Here is an 18,864-nt window from a genome sequence, read left to right on the forward strand (position 1 = left end):
GCTTTAATAGAACCACTTACTAACCAGGTGCTTTTCTTTAAAGACATGTCATGACGTGACCCACTTCTCTGAAACCTTTTAAAATCTAACTGGTCCCCTTTCCAATGCTGATATCAAGGATGAAATCTTACCCCTGTATTACCAGCTGGCCATATCGGACTAGGGTTTTCCTGTGTGCAGTTAGCACGTTGATGGGAATCATAATTTGGCCTGTGTCAAAATTATGTCATCTTACGTTTCCACCGTTGTACGATTCTTGAAATGGTAAGTATATTCTGATATTTTTACTTGTAAAAATAACATATTCTTATTACAAAATAATACATTGACATTGCAAAAACACGCAAACAAGACGAACATTAGTGGAAGCCCCCTGGGACCACTCCTCCTAATTTCACTCTCCTCCCCAAAGGTAGCCATCTTATTTTTTTAGTCTTTAAAGCAATATAATAAGCTTGTTGAATTTTTTTTTTTTTACGTCACTCTCTTTCAAAACCGGAAAGGAAAAAAAAAAAACCAAACAAAACAATAAGTGTAATTTAATATATTTCCCCCTTGAAGCTTTTGAAGATTAGAAGCTGTTTTGGGGGGAGGGGTTTTGCTGTTTTTTTAATGAAGTGATTCAAGGTAGTCGGTTGCCAATATGAGAGAGCTTATATATGCTATAATGCTGTAATTGGTTTTTAGTTCATTCATTCATTCTCGTGCAATTAGGGTTCTCCATAGCATGTAAACTATAGACAGAAATACGCCAAGCTACAGGTGTTCCATGTACTGCAGAGAAAGGAGGGGTTTACATGGCTGTCTCTGTGAATAGGCCTTCCTTAGCTGGGAAAGTCATTTTAAAAAGAACACATGTGAAGTCATTGTCGATTGAAACTGATTACAGCCTTCAATTTTCTTTTTCACTGACCTCTCGGAAAATGTCTCCTCCACCTGCTGCCATCTGGATGCTGAATTGGTCTTTTCCTACTTTGTTTTAATAGAACCAGGATTGCATTTGAAGTTAAGCTGCAAAAAACCAGTCGATCAACAGATTTTCGAGTCCCACAGTCAATATGCACCATGTTTAATGTTATGGTTGATGCCAAAGCTCAATCAACAAAACTTTGCAGCATGGAAATGGGCCAAGAGGTAAAAAAAAAAAAAAAAAAAAAAAAAAAAAAAAATACAGATCTCCCCCCCCTCCATTGATCATGTAGAAGAAAACTTCACAAATTCCTTCCATCTACACTAGTCTGCTAGTTTCAGAAATATACTCTAACATTTGTGGATTAAGCCACAGATGAATGTTTGGTATCTATTTGTTAAGTAAATTTCTAAGGCATGTGCTGATGACTATGCCAGTCACTTGGAAGTGATTCTTGGCTGGGGTTGGGGTGACCGTAAAGTTCCCTTAAGTCAGATGAAGTTTGCTGACCTTATTTATTAGGCTGGCATCTCCAACAGATCTGTTTGCCAGAATGCAAGTCGTTTTCACACTGGAAGTGCATTTTATCACTTTGAACATCTGGACAGCAGGAGAGAGCTCTTCCTAGCATCATGCAACTTCCAGGATGTATAATATTAGGTCACCCTGCTACTCAGTCCTCAGCCAGCAGCTTTGAATTTCCAAGAAATCACAGGCTTTCCATTTTCCTTAGATTGAGTTGATTGTGACTCTTCCCTGACCAAAAGTTTAGTCCTTTGCTAAGTTTCCAATTCCAAAGTGGTATTTAAAATGTAAAGGAGAAAGAAACAGCAACTTGGGCTTGATTAAAGACGATCATGATCATTTTTCTCCAATGGCCTTAAGCCAGCTAGATATTCATATACCAATTTAGAATTAATTCAGAAACATTTCTGGCAACTCTCATGTTGTTGCCAATTGGCATAAATTGCTCCTAAATCAGATCTTACGATACCAGCCTTATATGCTGAGAATTTTTACTAAATTATATTTGCTCCTTATTCGTTATTTATTTTCTCTTTCGGCACCTTCCGTTTTTAAATGTGGGTTGGTGGTATTCTCTTCCTGGCAAGGTCATCTCTAACCTTCTTTCCCCTCCAGATCAGCTTCCTCAAGCATCCCTGTTAGCTGCTGCCCCTGACTGGATTTTCTTGTTGGGTACCTTGCCCCAGGGGCTGTGTTCTAAGCCCTGGGGTCAAATGCAAGGTGCCAGTGGTTCTCTTTCCTGATTCCATTTGCTGCATGAGAATGATCTAGAGCAGTAGTTCTCAAATTTCAGGGTCTATCAGACTTATCCAGAGAGCTTCTTAAGACCCAGGTTGTTGGGTCTCACCCCACGAGTTTCTGATAGGTCTGGGGTGTGGTCCACGAATTTGCATTTCTGACAAATTCCCCAGGGACGCTTATGGTCCTGGCTGGTCTGGAGACCGCATTTTGAGAACCACTGGCCTGGAGCCTCAGTATCCAAAAAGAGTTAAGGAGAAGAGCTGAGGTACAAAGGACAGCCTCCTGAGGAAGGCTTGGGTTGGATGTCCAGACCCTGGGTCTCTTACCCTGGCTGTGCTGCAGACTGGACCTGATCAAGTCACTCGGCCTCTTCGAACCTCAGTTTCCTCATCTGTAAAATGATAGCACTATTCTCGTTTCATTCAGGCTGTTTTTAGCTATAGAGTCAATTCTTCAAACCTTACCAAGAAGGCCAGCATAGGAAATGAATAAAATTAGAGCTGTTCTGAAATGGGGGGGCAGGAATTCAAGGAAGAGGGGGCCCAGAGCCCAAACTACCGTATTCCTCTTCACACTACCCCCCAGGCACCCACCCCCCGCCGCACTTCTCTGGGGAACTCGGAACAATCTCGTAGGCTTCACAGAGCCCAGTGTCAAAACCCTGTTTTTAGTGATCTCTAAAGTTCATTAAAATCCCTTTGAATTCAAACTTTTCAGGGTCCCATCCCTTTTAAATTTTTCTCGCTTTGAGCTTCCTTTTTAAAAACTGAGATATAATTCACATACCGTAAAATTCACCCTTTTAAAAAGTATGATTCAGTCATTTTTAGTATATTCAGAAAGTTGTGCAACCATCACCACAGTCGGTTGTAGGACATTTTCATCACCCTGAAAAGAAACTCAGACTCGGGCTTCCCTGGTGGCTCAGTGGTTGAGAGTCCGCCTGCCGATGCAGGGGACGCGGGTTCGTGCCCCGGTCCGGGAAGATCCCACATGCCGCGGAGCGGCTGGGCCCGTGAGCCACGACCGCTGAGCCTGCGCGTCCGGAGCCTGTGCTCCGCAACGGGAGAGGCCACAACAGTGAGAGGGCTGCATACCGCAAAAAAAAAAAAAAAAAGAAAAGGAAAAAAAGAAACTCAGACCCATTAATAATAATTCCCCAACCCTCCCTCCCTAGCCCTAGGTAACCACCACTCTTCTAGCTGTCTCTAAGGATTTGCCTATGCTAAGCATTTCATATCAATGGAATCTCATCTGTAGCCTTTGGTGTCTGGTTTCCTTCACATGGCATAATGTTTTCAAGATTCATCCATGTTGTTGCATGTATTAGTACTTCCTTTTTATAGCTAACTAGTATTCTATTACATGGATATACTACATATTGTTTATCATTTCATCAATTGATGGACATTTGAGTTTCTTGTACTTTTTAGCTACTACGAGTAAAGCTGCCTTGAACATTCCTATACAAGTGTTCATGTGGACCTAAGAGTGCAATTGGATATATACCTAAGAGTGAAATTATTGGGTCATATGGTAACTCTGTGTTCAACTTTTGAGGAACAGCCAAACTTTTTTTGCAAAGTGGCTGCACCATTCTACATTCCCATCAGCAATGTGTGAGAAATCCTATTTCTCCACAACTTAGCCAAAGCTTCTTATTATCAATCTTTTTTGGTATCACCATCCTAGTATGTGTAAAATGGTATCTCATTATGGTTTTGATTTGCAGTGATATTGGCCATCTTTTCATGGGTTTATTGACCACTTGTATATCTTTGAACAAATGTCTATTCATTCAAATCTTTTGCTCATTTTTAAAATTGGATTGTCCTTTGTTGTTTAGTTATAAGGGTTCTTTATATATTTTGGATACTAGACCATTATCATATATATGATTTGCACCTATCTTCTTGCCTTCTGTGGGTTAGTTTTTGTTTTTCACCTTCTTGGTAGTATTCTTTAAAGCATAAAAATTTTTTTAAGTTTTATGGAGTCCAATTTATCTGTTTCTCCTCACAGCTGCTTGAAATGTCCATTTTCACTGAGTTTCACAAGGATGACACCATTCAGGGTAGGGAAGCATTGTTACACAGGGATTGGCCTTCCTTCCCCCTTGGTGACTTTTACAGTCCCTTTTCAGATTGACTCAATGGTGGCTGCAATTATAGAACTCCTACATACCTGGACAGATGGCTAAACAGTGTCTTCAAACAAGCTTAGTCACTCTGATCTTTTCTTTTTGAACTGGAGTTTGGGGAGAGTAATAGGAGTTGGGTGGAGGAGTGGAGAGGGGGGTTGTCAGAAACCCTACTGAAAATCTGATGAAGTGTATGAGGCCATTTCCCAGAAAAAAAACAAAAACAAACGAACAAACAAATATATATATATATATATATATATATATATATATATATACACACTTTCATACAGTTTCACTATACAATTTCAGGGCCTTGTCAGGCCAAACTATAGACCCTGGTTGGAGAAATATACTAAGTATATATATATATATATATATATATATATATACACACTTTCATACAGTTTCACTATACAATTTCAGGGCCTTGTCAGGCCAAACTATAGACCCTGGTTGGAGAAATATACTAAGAAATAACAAGTTGATTTTGTCACAGTGGACCCTGTCTCTCATCTTTACCACTGATCACTTCTGTGCTCTGCTAGAGTAGAATGCCCTTGGCTTAACCTTGAAGTGTTGGTTTTCTAGACTAACTTGTCCAGTGACTTAATAACTACATCATATGGACTCTACCCCTTAGCTACCAAACTATGTGACCTCGAGCAAGTCACTTACTCTCATAACCTTGCTGTCGTTTGTCAAATGAGAGATAATAGCATGTAACACACAACCTTTGAGAGGCATGCAGCTTGTCAGAATTGGGGATAAAGCGTCCTAATTTCTGGATGTAAGGTTAGAAAGTTGTCTTGGATATTCCCAAATAGTAACATTTCTGAGGCTAAACTACTTCTTTCTGGACGTTGTTCTATTTGATATAATAGAAAAGACTTCATGTATTCACCCCTAAATGATTCAAGGTGTTTTGTTGTTGTTGTTGTTTTTTAATGAAAACAATAACTGAGACTCATAAATGTTTCCCAGTTTCCCAGAACTAGTGCACAGGCGTCCAGGCTAAATGATTTTTGTTAAGGGCCCATCCAATACTGTATTCTAGTCTATGATTGTTATCTGAAGCCTGTCAGTTTCCCAAGCCATGCTAGAGAGACCTGCTATGCCATTTCTCCTTAGTGTAACTGAATCAGACACACCTAAGTGATCAGCTTGTGAGAAAGGAGGCCTTTTCTGACCTTAGAATGCCAAGTAACTGAACAGTGAGAATGAAGCCAGACATCGTTGTCTGTAAATATATACTTCCTTGAAGGACCTTGCTCTGTGGCTGTGACCTTGACTAGAACTTCATCGGGAAGTCTCATGCAAATGGTCTCTCAATTTTTCTCACTTTGTAGAATGGGGATATTCATCTCCAAAGTAAAACTGAATTGTTCAAGTGAGATTGGCCAAGGGTGGCTGGAAACATCATGATATTGGGAGGAGAGAAGTCCAGTGTTTTTATGTAGTTTTCATTTTGTGAATATCGGATAGTAAACTCATATTACAGATCTAGTTACTAATACCTGCTTCCACCTGGATTCCAACTCCCTTAAGGTATTTTGGACTAGATACCGACCAGGTGATACAATATTCTCCAATTTTAAGATCACTTCCTGAATTTCATCACTGGGATAAAGTCTCATTTAAAGGCAGCTGTTGAAACATTTGTTAACCATACTTTTCCATCTTAAATATTTATTTTTTTCATTAAAATTTGTGAAGCACCAATAGAAAGGAAATTGTGTATTAAATAGTTTCTCACTTGGTCTAGTGTGTTCTCATCTCATTTCCAAGGTCAGATGGTCTTAACAGAAAGACAACATACACACAATCTGTTCCATGACAAGGCAAAATGTGCAGCACAGGAAGTCAAGTGGAATAATTTTCACGAAGTGATTGTGAATTTGCTGCAACTTAGCTCATCAGAAGCAAAAGTAAACTCTCCAAACTTTCCACACCATTGAAGATTAGTAGTTCCCTTGCCATCATCATCGTCATGATCTAGTGCCCCAGAATATAACTTAGTAATAGTGTTGTTATTATTAGGGTCAAGTCAATCTAAGAAGGCCAACAGAGAGGACTGGAAAATGCAAAAACAGGAAGGATCCCTTTTTGTACCCATATTAGGATGCAGATAGAAGTGGATAGTTCATCTGACTGCAAGAAATTTTGTGACAAGATAGTTTAGTTAGAGGGATGGTAATTAAAAGATGCCCCAGTAGTATTTGTATCCCTTCATGGAGCTTCACATCTGCATGGAGCAATGTATCTCCCAAGAAAGAGCAGAGTGAAGGCAAAGTACTTACTGTTTCTCCAGAAAAGCAAGTCAATCAAATAAGTCTCGGGAGAATCTGGTAAAAGGAATTCATGTATTTTGTGATTACTTGAATAGGAATGGGGACTGCTTTGATACGTACCCCTTTGCCACGTGATGAGCAGGGTAGATATTCCTCTGCCCTACTATATATCCCAAAGTAGGTTTTATTGAATTCAGATTATAGTTTACATACAATAAAATGTATATATTTTACATGAGTTTAGAGAAATGTATACACACATGTAACCACCATGCTAATCAATTAGTAATTGTAGGAGTAATTCTGCCAGATAGCGCTTCTGAGTCTCTAAACCATGTTTCCATGCCTGGTTTCATGACTTTGTCAGGTGAATATGATTTCTCCATTCACAACAGGGATAATTCTAGCCCCATTGAGGAGATGAGGAAATAGACCAATAGAGATGAACTTGCTCAAGTTTCCTCTAGAAGTAAGAGACAGAATAGTCATAGCAAACACTTTTTTTTCATAAGTAGAAATTAAGAAAAGTGGAGAGGAGTGGAGATCGTATTATTCACCTGGAGAGAAAGGGAGAGACAGTGAGACTCCCTGGAGAGTAGTGGGGACCATATTTGGCATGGGAATATTGAAGATAGGAAGAGGTTCCCATAATCCACCATGTCTCCCTATACTTTAGTTTGGATTCCTTAGAGAATGAAAAGGTTTGAGGTTCCCCCACTTCTGAAGAGAAAGCCTGTTTGTCTTTGGAGAAAAAATGACATTGTTAACTCTTCAGACCAAGAGCCTCAGTCTTTCTTGGTGCAAAATGATTGCTCTTGGCTTTGTTTGCCATTTCAGCCAAGTGTTGCGAGAGATTGTTTCTTTTCTCAATGATGTTCTTTGCTTGGTTAGAAGTTCCTCATTTCATATTATTTTGCCTGCAACTAGCTTTTCGGAGTTAGTTAAACCTTGTAGTTAATTTAATATAGGTGGATCATTTCTAGCAATTCCAAAGAAAATCTAGCGGAGTGAGGCAGTCTCATGAGGAGGGAAAGTAAGCATGTGATTCTGGATTTTATCTCAAGACCTAAAAATGAATCTGGAGCCCCATCAATACTCCTGAAATTCTTTTGCTCTGACATCTTTCTTTGTGTTTCTAGCACAGAATTCTGCAGATAGTTTTTGCATTTACCTTGAGGTTTATTTCTCTGACTGGTAAATCCCTTCACAAAGCTAGCAGTAGAACCAACATGGGTCCCGATTTATCAGGACTGCACAAACATGGGCCATTCACTTTGTTGTTTTCCTCTAATCAACTAAAAGGAAAAACTAAAATGAGATGACTCATCTCTCCCTACCCTTATCTTTTCCATTATGACCTTGAACAAATAATAATATTTGAATTGCAATTATAGTTGGCAAAATGTTTTCACACGTAGACCCTCAATTTCATCTTCAAAATAGATTTATGAGTCTGAGAGCAGGAGTGGCAGGAAAGGACTTAGCCCTGGTTTTTTAAATAATAATAATAACAATAGTATAATGATAATAATAATAATTGAACAGACCTGCTAAATATCTTCATACAGAGTTTGCCTCATTCTCTTTACAAAATCAGTAATGTGTACTGGCTTCCCCCCTTCTCACTGGTCTGGGGTAGTAGTAGTATTACCTGTTTTTTGCTTTTTGTTTTTACAGATGAGGAAACTGAGCTGTATTTTCTTAGACATCATGACTTCCCAACTTTGCACTGGAACTTTACCTAGGTCTTCCAATTATAATCAAAATTCACCTATGACTTTAAGTGAATTAACCTAATTCACATCCCTTTGGTCACTTTCATTAATAATTCTGACTGCCAGTTATCAGAATATCAAACCACATTACTATGGCTTATTTTTTTCTGTATGTTTTCATAACTTTTTGGATGGTTTGTTTAATTTTTATTTTTCTCATGTGTCCTTTTGTCCTAATTTTTATTTGCACTGTTCCTTTTTCTTTTCTATTCCTAATTAATCATCCTTCTGAAAGTTTGCTAAAGAGTGGGTAAGTGCATTTTCCTTTCCAAATATCAATGTTTGCCTTGTTATTTTTTATCAAGGAAATATGGAATAATTCAAATGGATACTAAAATGATCTAATAAATATCAAGGAGCTGGCATACAGCATCTCTTGTTGAAATCGCTTTTCCTTTTTTCCTGGCATTTGTAGCAGAGTTTTGTTGGTGTGGGGTTGGTTTTTGCATTACTATTTAAGTTTAAGTGACAGCGGCAGTTGGAGAAATTGAAAAACTTAGCAGCCGTCTCAGGAGAGGCTCTAAACCTGGGTCTGCTTCTCCACAAATGAAGAAACTAAGCAGCTGCCACAAGGGTTCGTAAAGAGACTCTTTGCCCTCACACTGAGTCAACACTTGGAGGTAGAACCCGGGAGCTCTGAGGCAGTAACCCAAAGGACCTGATGGTTTGAGAACAGTTTTCGCAAAATCAGTCAGCGTCTTGGTCAAATTCCCTTTGGAATTTGTGGCTCCCTAAGTCACATCACCCAGCACTTTCCCAAAGATAATTTTCAGCCTCTCTATTAAATCATTGTGGTATCTTGCTTTGTAAGACCCAGATCAGCACACCGCCAGACCAGCCCTTAAGCCATCCGTGCATGCTATTTGTAAATGTGTGTGTGTCTACACATATCAAAGCCAGCAAGAGCTTTGGGTGAGGAACAATGCGCCTGGTAATTGTTTTAAGAGCTTCTGATCTTTCTCCATCAAAGACCTGGAATCAGAATCTTACAGCTGCTTCTGGGACTGTGGAAATAAACTGGGTCCCATGGCCAGGTTTTACTAATAAATTGCGTTGTCTAAAAATTACTGACGGATGCAATGCCATCACCTCCCAAACATGCTAATACTTGTCTTTCTGTGTTCTTTAGCATCAATACCATTCAAAAATAGATGAACTAATTGAAGAAACTGTTAAAGAAATGATAACACTCTTGGTTGCAAAGGTAACCTTCAGCTTCAGGTGAAATGTTTCATTGTGAACATTGCTCTGTTATGTCTGCATTTCCATTAAAATATGACACGTTAAAAAGTTGCGCTGGGCACTTGTATTTCTCAGGAAACAAGATCGTACGTCACCCAGCCGCAGCTCCGAATGATTTTTCTGATGATTGCGAGCGTGTGAAGATGAATCGATGAAGTGGCATATGCTACCTTAATAAGAATTTGTCCCTAAATGTTGCACTAAGTTATGCAGGAAATATTTGTTTTGTTTTTCAGCCCCAACAAAGTTAGATTTTTAAGAACAGAAAGTTAAATGGTAATAAGGAATTCTGCCATCATGAAAACCCCCTTTCTGCTAGTTTCACATGCAGTGAGAGTCATAATAAAATGTAAAAGTCAGATAAAGCTATTTCAGTCACCCTCATGAATTATAGAATTTTAACTAAGTAATGCTGAATGGGAAGACATTTATATTTGCCAGTGCTAAACTTCTGTTTCCCCCAAATTACTGATAAAATACAAATAAAAATAGATTGGATTAAATGTAGTGCTAATATGTAACGTAAAAACTGCTTTGCACAGTTTTGGATTTTGAAAAGTGCATTTAATATTATCGCATGCTATACGCAACTCAATAATATTTTGTCACTTTGCACTTCTGTAACACTCTATATTTGCAATCACATAATAATGAAGAGAAAGCCGAATAAGTCAGATATTTCTATGTAAAGGCAGTCTATTCCTTTCCCCAAAGACGGGAACCAAATAATAGAACTTAAAAATGATCGAGGGCTCATTGCTGGTCTCTAAGCGGTTGGGAAATGTTGCTCTTTCTTGTGAACAATCATCGTTTGAAGTAATCATTCTTTTTCCTTTTTGCTCTTTTACTAGTTTGTTACAATCCTGGAAGGAGTGCTGGCAAAATTATCCAGATATGACGAGGGGACTTTGTTTTCTTCTTTTTTGTCATTTACCGTAAGTAAAGAGCTGCTTTCTCTCCTGGTTTTTGTTCTAGTTGGGGTTTGGGTTTGGGTGTGGGGAGGGGAGCTGTTGTGTCATTTTGGTTTGGGTTTGTGAATATCTGTTAATTGCAGTCAACTACCAGCGTATAATAAGAACACAGGGAAATAAGCAGAACGTTTCATGACAACAGGTAATCCAAAATCATTCCTATTTAATTTGTGAATATATAATATGTATGTGTGTATAAGCACGTACATAGACACACACACACGTACGTCTCTCTATGTATGTATCCAAAGAAAGGGCTGCCGGTTACACCCACCTTAGCTATCTCAGGGAGACCATTTAATGTTTCCCGGCTACCGTTTCCTGCAAGTGAGGAAAATTAATTTTAGAGGTTACCGGGGGAGACCTACAAGTCAGATAGAGCTTGTAAATAGGTTTTATTGGGTCCTCACTGCGTCGGGTACACTTTTCTTTACTGAATTAGTTGCCCACATTTAAGCCTCAGGAGGATTCAGAGGTGTCTGTCTCCCAGGGTTTCCTCACGAAGTGAACGGTCGGCAGCCCTGGGTCTGCACGTGTGCATTGCGACAGCCTGCTGGAGCTCAGTCGGCTGGTCCCCACAGACCAGAGATGTGTTTGCCAGTTTCCTGTAACCCCCCTCCTGGCCGTTCCGCTCATTCCCCTACCTGCCTGGGCTTGGGGACACTGGAGTTCACAACCTCTGAGCAGATGATCCAATCTGCGCACGTTCTGGAGAGCTCTAATTCTGTGCCAGAGCTGGGCATGCGCATGGAAGTGAGTTAGGTCGTGGGCAGAAGCCAGCCTAGTTCTCTGTAAGTAAGTGATCAGTGGAGATGTTCGCTGTAAATGGGCTGCCTCAGGGGCCCAGTTCTCCCATGCTTCTGTGCTAGGCAGGCCCTGCAGCTGTGTGCTTTCTTGCCCTTTCTGATAGCAGGGTTCTTGCTGGCTCTAAGACCAGCTGTTTTCCCCTTAACAATGCCGTAAGAAAGGCGATCAATTTAGGACCCACTATCTATGGGTCTTTAAAGCAGCCTTACTATCTATGGGTCTTTAAAACATCTCTTCTAGGAGATGAAGAATCTCCTAGAGAGGCACTGAATGCCAAGGCAAAGCCCAGCATGGGCAGGGGAGTAGCACATGATCGATCATCTTTGGAATCCAGCAGAACCGGGTTCAAATCCCATTAGCTATCTTAACCAGCTGTGTGATCTAGAGAGGTGTCTCATCCTCTCTGAGCCCGAGTTTGGTTTTGATTTTGGTTTGTAGGAGGCGCGCCGTTGTGTCCTTTTGGTTTTGGTTTATGTATATGTGTGTTAATTGTGGTCAACTACCAACGTTGTATAGGAGTGGGGAGTAGATAATATCTTCCTTGATGAGCTGTTGTGAGGATAATAATCAGAGTGGAAGAGCTTAGCATGGTCCTCAATAAATGGCAGCTATTATTAATAAAAGATAACTAAGCTGATTATTACACAATGCAAACATACATGCCATGCACATAAGTTCTTCCCAAATATACCCCTACTTTGGTCTTTCCCTAACCCACACATTAGATTTCCTGGGAATTAAGGGAAATGTAGACAGAAAACATTCAAAACAGTGTTTAGATTGTATGTGTATGCACATTATCTACATGCCCAGCTTGTTTTTAAATTTATTTATTTTTGGCTGTGTTGGGTCTTCGTTTCTGTGCGAGGGCTTTCTCTAGTTGTGGCGAGCGGGGGCCACTCTTCATCGCGGTGCGCAGGCCTCTCACTGTCACGGCCTCTCTTGTTCCAGAGCACAGGCCCCGGACGCACAGGCTCAGCGGCCATGGCTCACGGGCCCAGTTGCTCCGCGGCATGTGGGATCTTCCCAGACCGGGGCTCGAACCCGTATCCCCTGCATTGGCAGGCGGACTCTCAACCACTGCGCCACCAGGGAAGCCCCCAGCTTGTTTTGATATACAGCTCTGACCTTCCCACTTATAAGGATTGAACTCAATCCTGGAAGTGTGATGGCCTTGGTCTCTGGAATTTATTGGCAAAGGTGGGGTGGGAAGAGGATGGTGACAATAGGAATTCTATTTGATTCACTCAGTAGAACCACCCGTAATGTGTCAGAGCTGAAAGGAAACGTATCCAACCCACTTCTTTGACAAACAAAAAAAAAACAAGGGACAGAGAGGGGGAGTAATCTCTCTAAGGTCACACAGCAATGGGAAGAATGGGGACAGGAACCCAGGTCTTCTGCCAGCTTCTCCCCACCACTGAACAGCTTCCTGGAGAGAGTGGGATTCAGCTGGCAATTGCCTGTCACTGGAAGGCAGATGGGCAAATGAGTCGGGAAGATTCATAAAGAAGGATTCAGGGCACATGAGTGGGGAATATTAGAAAATCTTTCATTCCTCAGTGAAGTCATGGAAATGGTAAAAAGAGGCAGAATGAAATGCAGCTTTTCTGGAAAACATTCCCCTGACACCCACAAAAGATAAACCACTTTCTTTGAGTCTTCATTTTGAGCAACTGTTTTTACTGCACTGGATTTGGACCAGTGCAAAGCAGAAAAGCCCCTCTGCCCTTTCTGGAGCAGAATGCAATCCGCCAAGGGCCCACCCTAACTCCCGACCTCCCAAGGGAACTAGTGAAAGGTGGGAGCGGGGTGAGAGGGGGCGGCGATATCAAAGACACGGGGCCAGGGAGATTCTCACGGGAGGATTAGAAACAAAGAAGACCTAGCGTAGCCCATGCAGGAGTTTTCAAGCCGAAATTCTCATCCTCTCATCTCCCTTTTCGGAGACATTTTACAGCCGCACAGCCTGCCTCGTGAAGTCCCCATAACCACGGAACACTTCGGGGCTGTTGCTGGGCCTGTGACTTCCCTTCCTTTAGTGACACTTCTCCCACGTACTTGGCTACCCCAAGGCCAAAAGCACCCACTTATCATTTGCAGCCTGTGTTCTCATCCCTGCTGGTGTTCCAGCGTTGGAGAAGGCGAGCTCTGCTGAGAGATGGCAGGAACTTCTCCACACGTGGATCCGGAGCTCCTGCCCAAATTCTAAAGGGCCTTTGAAGACTTCCTGCAGCGCAGTGGTATTAATTACCCCGGAGAGGGGTGGGGCTGTAAGGGGAGAGCAGAAGCAGCAGGTATTGCGGAAAGAGCCTTGAAATCAAGGATGAGAGAACCGGCTGTGGGTCCTGGGACCCCGGACAAAGGCGTAGACGTGGTGCCGACACCCTGGCAGGATCTCCTTAACTCCGCTCCCATTTCTGTTTCAATTCTTCGAGTATTACTGTGCACTTACCATGTCCCCACCTCAGCGGGGCTGCCAAGTCTGAGCCATGTGTTCTGCCCCCCAGAAAGCTGACAAGTACTGACAAATATGCCACCCTTTCCCCCTCTTTCTCCTGCTGAGCGCCTCCTTTCCTGGGTGGGCTTGATTTCGTGGTCCAAGCCAGACATTTTGGAAAACGTCTGCAGTGGCACAGAGCAGGCAGGAATATTTATTTCTCGTCTCCATCTGCATTGCTTCCTCTCTTGGAGAGGAGCTGGGGGGAGGAGGGAGGAGGAGATGTGACTTCTCCGTGCCAGCCCGAGAGGCGCCCAAGCACACCCCTCCTCTCCTCCATCCCCAGCTCCAGCAGCGGTAGCAGCCTGGGATTTAGGGAGGTTCGCCTTTCGAACTTTTGAAAGATCAGCCCAGTTGGAAGTCACAATTAGCAACTATCCGCCCATTCCCCCCCCCCCGCCCCCCAACTGCAAGATGTGCTTTTGTGTGGGTTGCGTGCTTGGAAGAGTCCCTGTCTTTGTGGGTAGCCTCGCGCTGTTCTTTTAGGAGGCCAAGAAAGGGGGACAAGCAGGTGTCCAGGTCGCCCTCCCAGCAAGTTTAAATCCATTCCTCGGTCCTATCCAGGTGTTACCAAATACGCTGTTTCTAGAATCTGTTTGTTCGTTCGTTCGTTCATTCACCCAACATATATTTACCAAGCACCTATGGGTTATAGATTGTGCCAGGTGCTAGAGACACAGCAGTGAGCAAGGACGACATATTCTCTGTCCTTTGGGAGCTTACATTTAGGAAAGGAGATGGAATTAAAAAGGAAACAAAATTGTAGAGTCGGACACTGCAGTACACAAACTAGAGACAGAGAGAAGGGGTGGGGCACGGCGTTCCTTCAGCCGTGATGGTCCTGGACTGTCCGTCTCTCCAAGGAGGAGACATGGGGGCCGAAACTTAAAGGGGCCAGCCACTGGTAAAGAGGAGGGGAGAAACTTCTGGACAGAACAGCAGCTACAGTGGCCATGTGGCAGGAAAGCAGGAGGAATTTTTGCAGAATATTTTGAAAGGAGCACGAACGGGATCTAGGGATTGAGTGGACGTTGAGGGTAAAGATTCAGTTGGAGGAGACAAAGGTGGAAGGCTCGAGAGCCGTGATGTATCAAGAGCTCAGCTGAGCTGAATGAGTCCCGAGCGTCGGTGGGATACTGTGAAAAAAGGCATCATTTTGGGGGAGACCTGGGTCAGGACCCCAGCTCTGCCCCTCCTCAAGGGGTGGTGTGACCTGGAACACGGAACCACCCTTTGGCTTTTAATTCCCCTCAGTGGCTATGTTAGATGAATTCGGAAGTCCAAAATAGCTACAAGAGCTTCAGCTCCTATCCTTTAAGCACTTGCTAAGTGCCTGGCACTGGGCTAAGTGCTTTAAATATATTTTTTCTCGTTGAATCCTCTGAGTAATCCCACTCCAACAAGGCTCTCCTGCAGATGATGGAACTGAGGCTCCGAGAGGGAAAGGCCTCCAGCTCGAGCAGCCTCCTCTCTCCCTCTAAACTATGGAGCCTCCAAAAAAAAAAGTGAAAATGTGGGAGGATGTTCTATCTGCCCCTAGGAGATAGAACAATGACATCAAATTCCCTGAAGCCCCCTAGAATTTACCTAAGATCCCTCCATCATCCACATCCATTTGAGATGGTCACAACATAGCATGGAAGCCACTTGGTTCAGGAAGATTAAAACCCATGTTAGGGCTGTCAGGGACCCAAATCCCATGGTCTGTCCATTCTCCTAGGTCTCAAATTACCCTCATTCGCCCTTTTTTTCTTTTTGCCAGCATTTTAATTGTTCTGCCACTTAGAAACGAAATGGAGTAGACATGCTTCTTTTCCTGCTAGAATCTGAGACCAGGGCTGGTGTCAGTGTAGATCAAGCAGCATGGACTGCTTTGGTGCAGAGCTCTTTTTTTTTTTTAAAGATTTTTATTTATGTGGACCATTTTGAAAATCTTTATTGAATTCGTTACAATATTGCTTCTGTTTTATGTTTTAATTTTTGGCTGGGAGGCACTTAGCCTCCCCGACCAGGGATCAAACACTCACCCCCTGCATTGGAAGGTGAAGTCTTAACCACAGGACTTCCAGGGAAGTCCCGGTGCAGAGCTCTTGATGACAGGCCAGAGAACAAGACTGCCACCTTGGTCAAAGGCCAGAACTGGATCAAGGGAATTCACTTCTGTCCACAGAATATTTTGGTCAGGAGGCAGTTCAAGTGGTAGAGTCAGGTGGGTGTTGATTGTGATTTGTTAGTGTTATTTCTGATGGTGTTCCATTTTTGCTGTGGCCTCAGGGAATGCCCAGCATGGGAGGAATAGCTTTTTAGAGTGTGGGCTGGTGATGGCGGTGTAGACAGAGAGGTCTTGGGTCACCCTCAGAGGGTAACCTCATCAAATTATCAGTTGCTGAAATCATGTGATTCAAGTCATTTGGCTTCTACACTTCAGAGTGGAGGTGCCTGCCTTGGACAGAAGCACCAACCATGGTAGTAAACACTTACATTTATTGAACATACTATGTGCCAGGTACTGTGCTAAGTGATTCACATGCATTTTCTCATCGGATCCTCACAATCAGCCTATGTGATAGATATGATGATTATCCCCATTTTACAGATGAGGGAAGTTGAGTAATGTGTCCCAGGTCGCACAGCTTCTGAGATTCCACCTTAGATTTACTGCTTTATTGTCGCCAGAATGTTAGTCCTCATAGAAGCCCAGAAACTCAGAGATGAAGTCAATTAGTGACTCTGCCCAGAACCATCCACTAACTGTGATCATTCCTGAGGGAAAGAATCATCTATTTTTCACATCTTACCAGCAAAAATATTTTATAGTTTACCCACCAGCCAATCCATTTTGCAGTAAAACTAAAGGAGTAGACATCCAGAGTCTCCCCACTTCCTTTACGCTTTCCACAGAATCTTTCATTTTATGCTACTCTGTTCAACACATGTTTGTGGAGTGCCTACTATTTGCTGAGCACTGGGAACTTAGCACTGAATGAGAGGGACAATGCCTTTTATTGTACACTCTTATGAGAGAGACATATTCTCATCAGGTAATTTACAAGCATGGCAATTATTCAGAAAGAGAGAAGTAGCTGATGCAATGGGACCATAGACCAAAGGGACCCAACCTCATCTGGGAGGCCATGGAGGAAAGACGTCTGAGCTGAGATCTAACAGATGAGTAAAATTTCACCTGGCAAAGAAGAAAAACAAAGAATGTGCCACGGTACGAAGACTTGGAGAAGAAAGGGAAGGTCTAGTACATTCTGGAAACGGGCAGTTCATTGTGACTCAGGACAAGGCCAGAGCAAAAGGAGGAAAATGACAGAGATGGAGTTAAGGAGCTAGTCTGGAGCCTGGTCATGAAGGACCTTGCCCGTGGTTATGGAAGTTAAGGGTTTACATGGGAACATTATGAAAATTGATCCCACGGAGAGGTTAAGAGAGGTCATAGACAGACCAGCTACCTGCTACAAGCTGGCGTTGGGTTTGTGGTCTTCTAATTTTGAAGCTTTGAGCCACCAGTGGAAGGCAAGACTTACGTCATCTAATGTATTTTGTTCACATGGACCAAAAAAAAACACCGGACCCTATAACGCTCGAGAACTATAAAGCACTGATCTGCCACGTCTTCTACAGACTTCCTTCATCAGCCGCTCCCCAGTTTTTTCAGAACTTGACATCCACTTTGGGGTCTGTGACAGATAATTTTATCACCTAGTAGGACATCATCTTTCTTTCCAGTTCATGCCTTGAAAACACAGCTGACAATTAACATAATTGCTGTCCAAGGCAACGCTTCAGAAGCTTTCAGAAGGGAATAAAAAAAAGCATCCAAAGTCAACCATTTCCCTTAATATTCTTTAGCAAACATATAAATGTCATTCAAAATGACCGTAAGACAGACACAGTATTTTCTTTAGACTGTGAGGCGCTGAACTACAGGGTCATAGAAATGTCAGCTATGAAAGAAATACCTAACGAACATGTACATGACTTCCAACAGGAAATAATTCTTCCGAAATTAAAAGATAGAGATTCTGACCTGACCTCCGAGCCACATGCAGTGGGAAGCTTATCACCAGAAAGGTAGAGGGAGAGGTGTGATTGGGAAGCCCAGACTTACAGACATGTGAGCACATTATTGAGCATTTGTGAGTGAGTTTCTTCAACTCTAGAGTGGGGATGCTAATACCTGCTTCAGGGAGTCGAGGGGACAAATAGATACAAAGAGAGCATTGGCCTTGCTTGGTACCTGCCATGTTGTGAGGGCCCCATAAATAGCCATTCTTAACCTTCCTTTAACTTAAACCTGTCGGAAGGTTTAAATGACCTTAGTGCTTTTTTAAATTTTTTTTCTTTTTTGCGGTACCCGGGCCTCTCACTGTTGTGGCCTCTCCCGTTGCTGAGCACAGGCTCCGGACGCGCAGGCCCAGAGGCCATGGCTCACGGGCCCAGCCGCTCCGCGGCACGTGGTATCTTCCCGGACCACCGCACGAACCCGTGTCCCCTGCATCGGCAGGCGGACTCTCAACCACTGCGCCACCAGGGAAGCCCGACCCTAGTGCTTTTAACCAACAATTTTCTCACTGGTTCAGTCCTTAGCATAGTATCGTTTCTCCTAAGCAACCCAAACTATTATCCGTAACAGGATCAACCAAAACTCTTATAACTTCTATTTCAGCACATTCTCATATTCAAAAATTTAGTTCATCAAAGACGCTTTCCATTGTTTAGTGTGCTTTTCGCATTTCATGCTCTAATTCTTCAGGAACTTTGCATGCATACGTAGTCTCTAGAATACCTCTCTATTAATCAAAATAGGTGTTTTACCAGAATTGAAGATCCCATTTTCCAAGCATATGTTAAATTGAACCAGGTTTATTTCAACATGCACCAAAGTTACTTGCTTTTCCAGTTCTGCTGCTTACCAGGGTATAATCTTGGACAGATTAATTGACTTCTTACCTT

General features: G+C 42.5%; 1 protein-coding gene across 8 annotated transcripts in view; it reads left to right on the plus strand.

The window, feature by feature from the left end:
* CADPS (calcium dependent secretion activator) overlaps positions 1–18,864 on the plus strand; it is a 489,257-nt gene that overhangs the window by 406,350 nt on the left and 64,043 nt on the right. For 5 of the 8 annotated variants that reach the window (XM_024124105.1, XM_024124106.1, XM_024124104.1 and 2 more), the window contains 3 exons: positions 987–1,134; positions 9,512–9,586; positions 10,476–10,559. In XM_024124105.1, the coding sequence (XP_023979873.1) occupies positions 987–1,134; positions 9,512–9,586; positions 10,476–10,559 (307 nt within the window). Of the gene's footprint in view, positions 1–986; positions 1,135–8,617; positions 8,633–9,511; positions 9,587–10,475; positions 10,560–18,864 lie in introns of all 8 variants that reach the window. The other 3 variants (XM_028479465.1, XM_028479473.1, XM_024124111.1) reach the window with 1 other exon arrangement.

This window comes from Physeter macrocephalus, chromosome 18 (assembly GCF_002837175.3).
Source record: "Physeter macrocephalus isolate SW-GA chromosome 18, ASM283717v5, whole genome shotgun sequence".
Lineage (NCBI taxonomy): Eukaryota > Metazoa > Chordata > Mammalia > Artiodactyla > Physeteridae > Physeter > Physeter macrocephalus.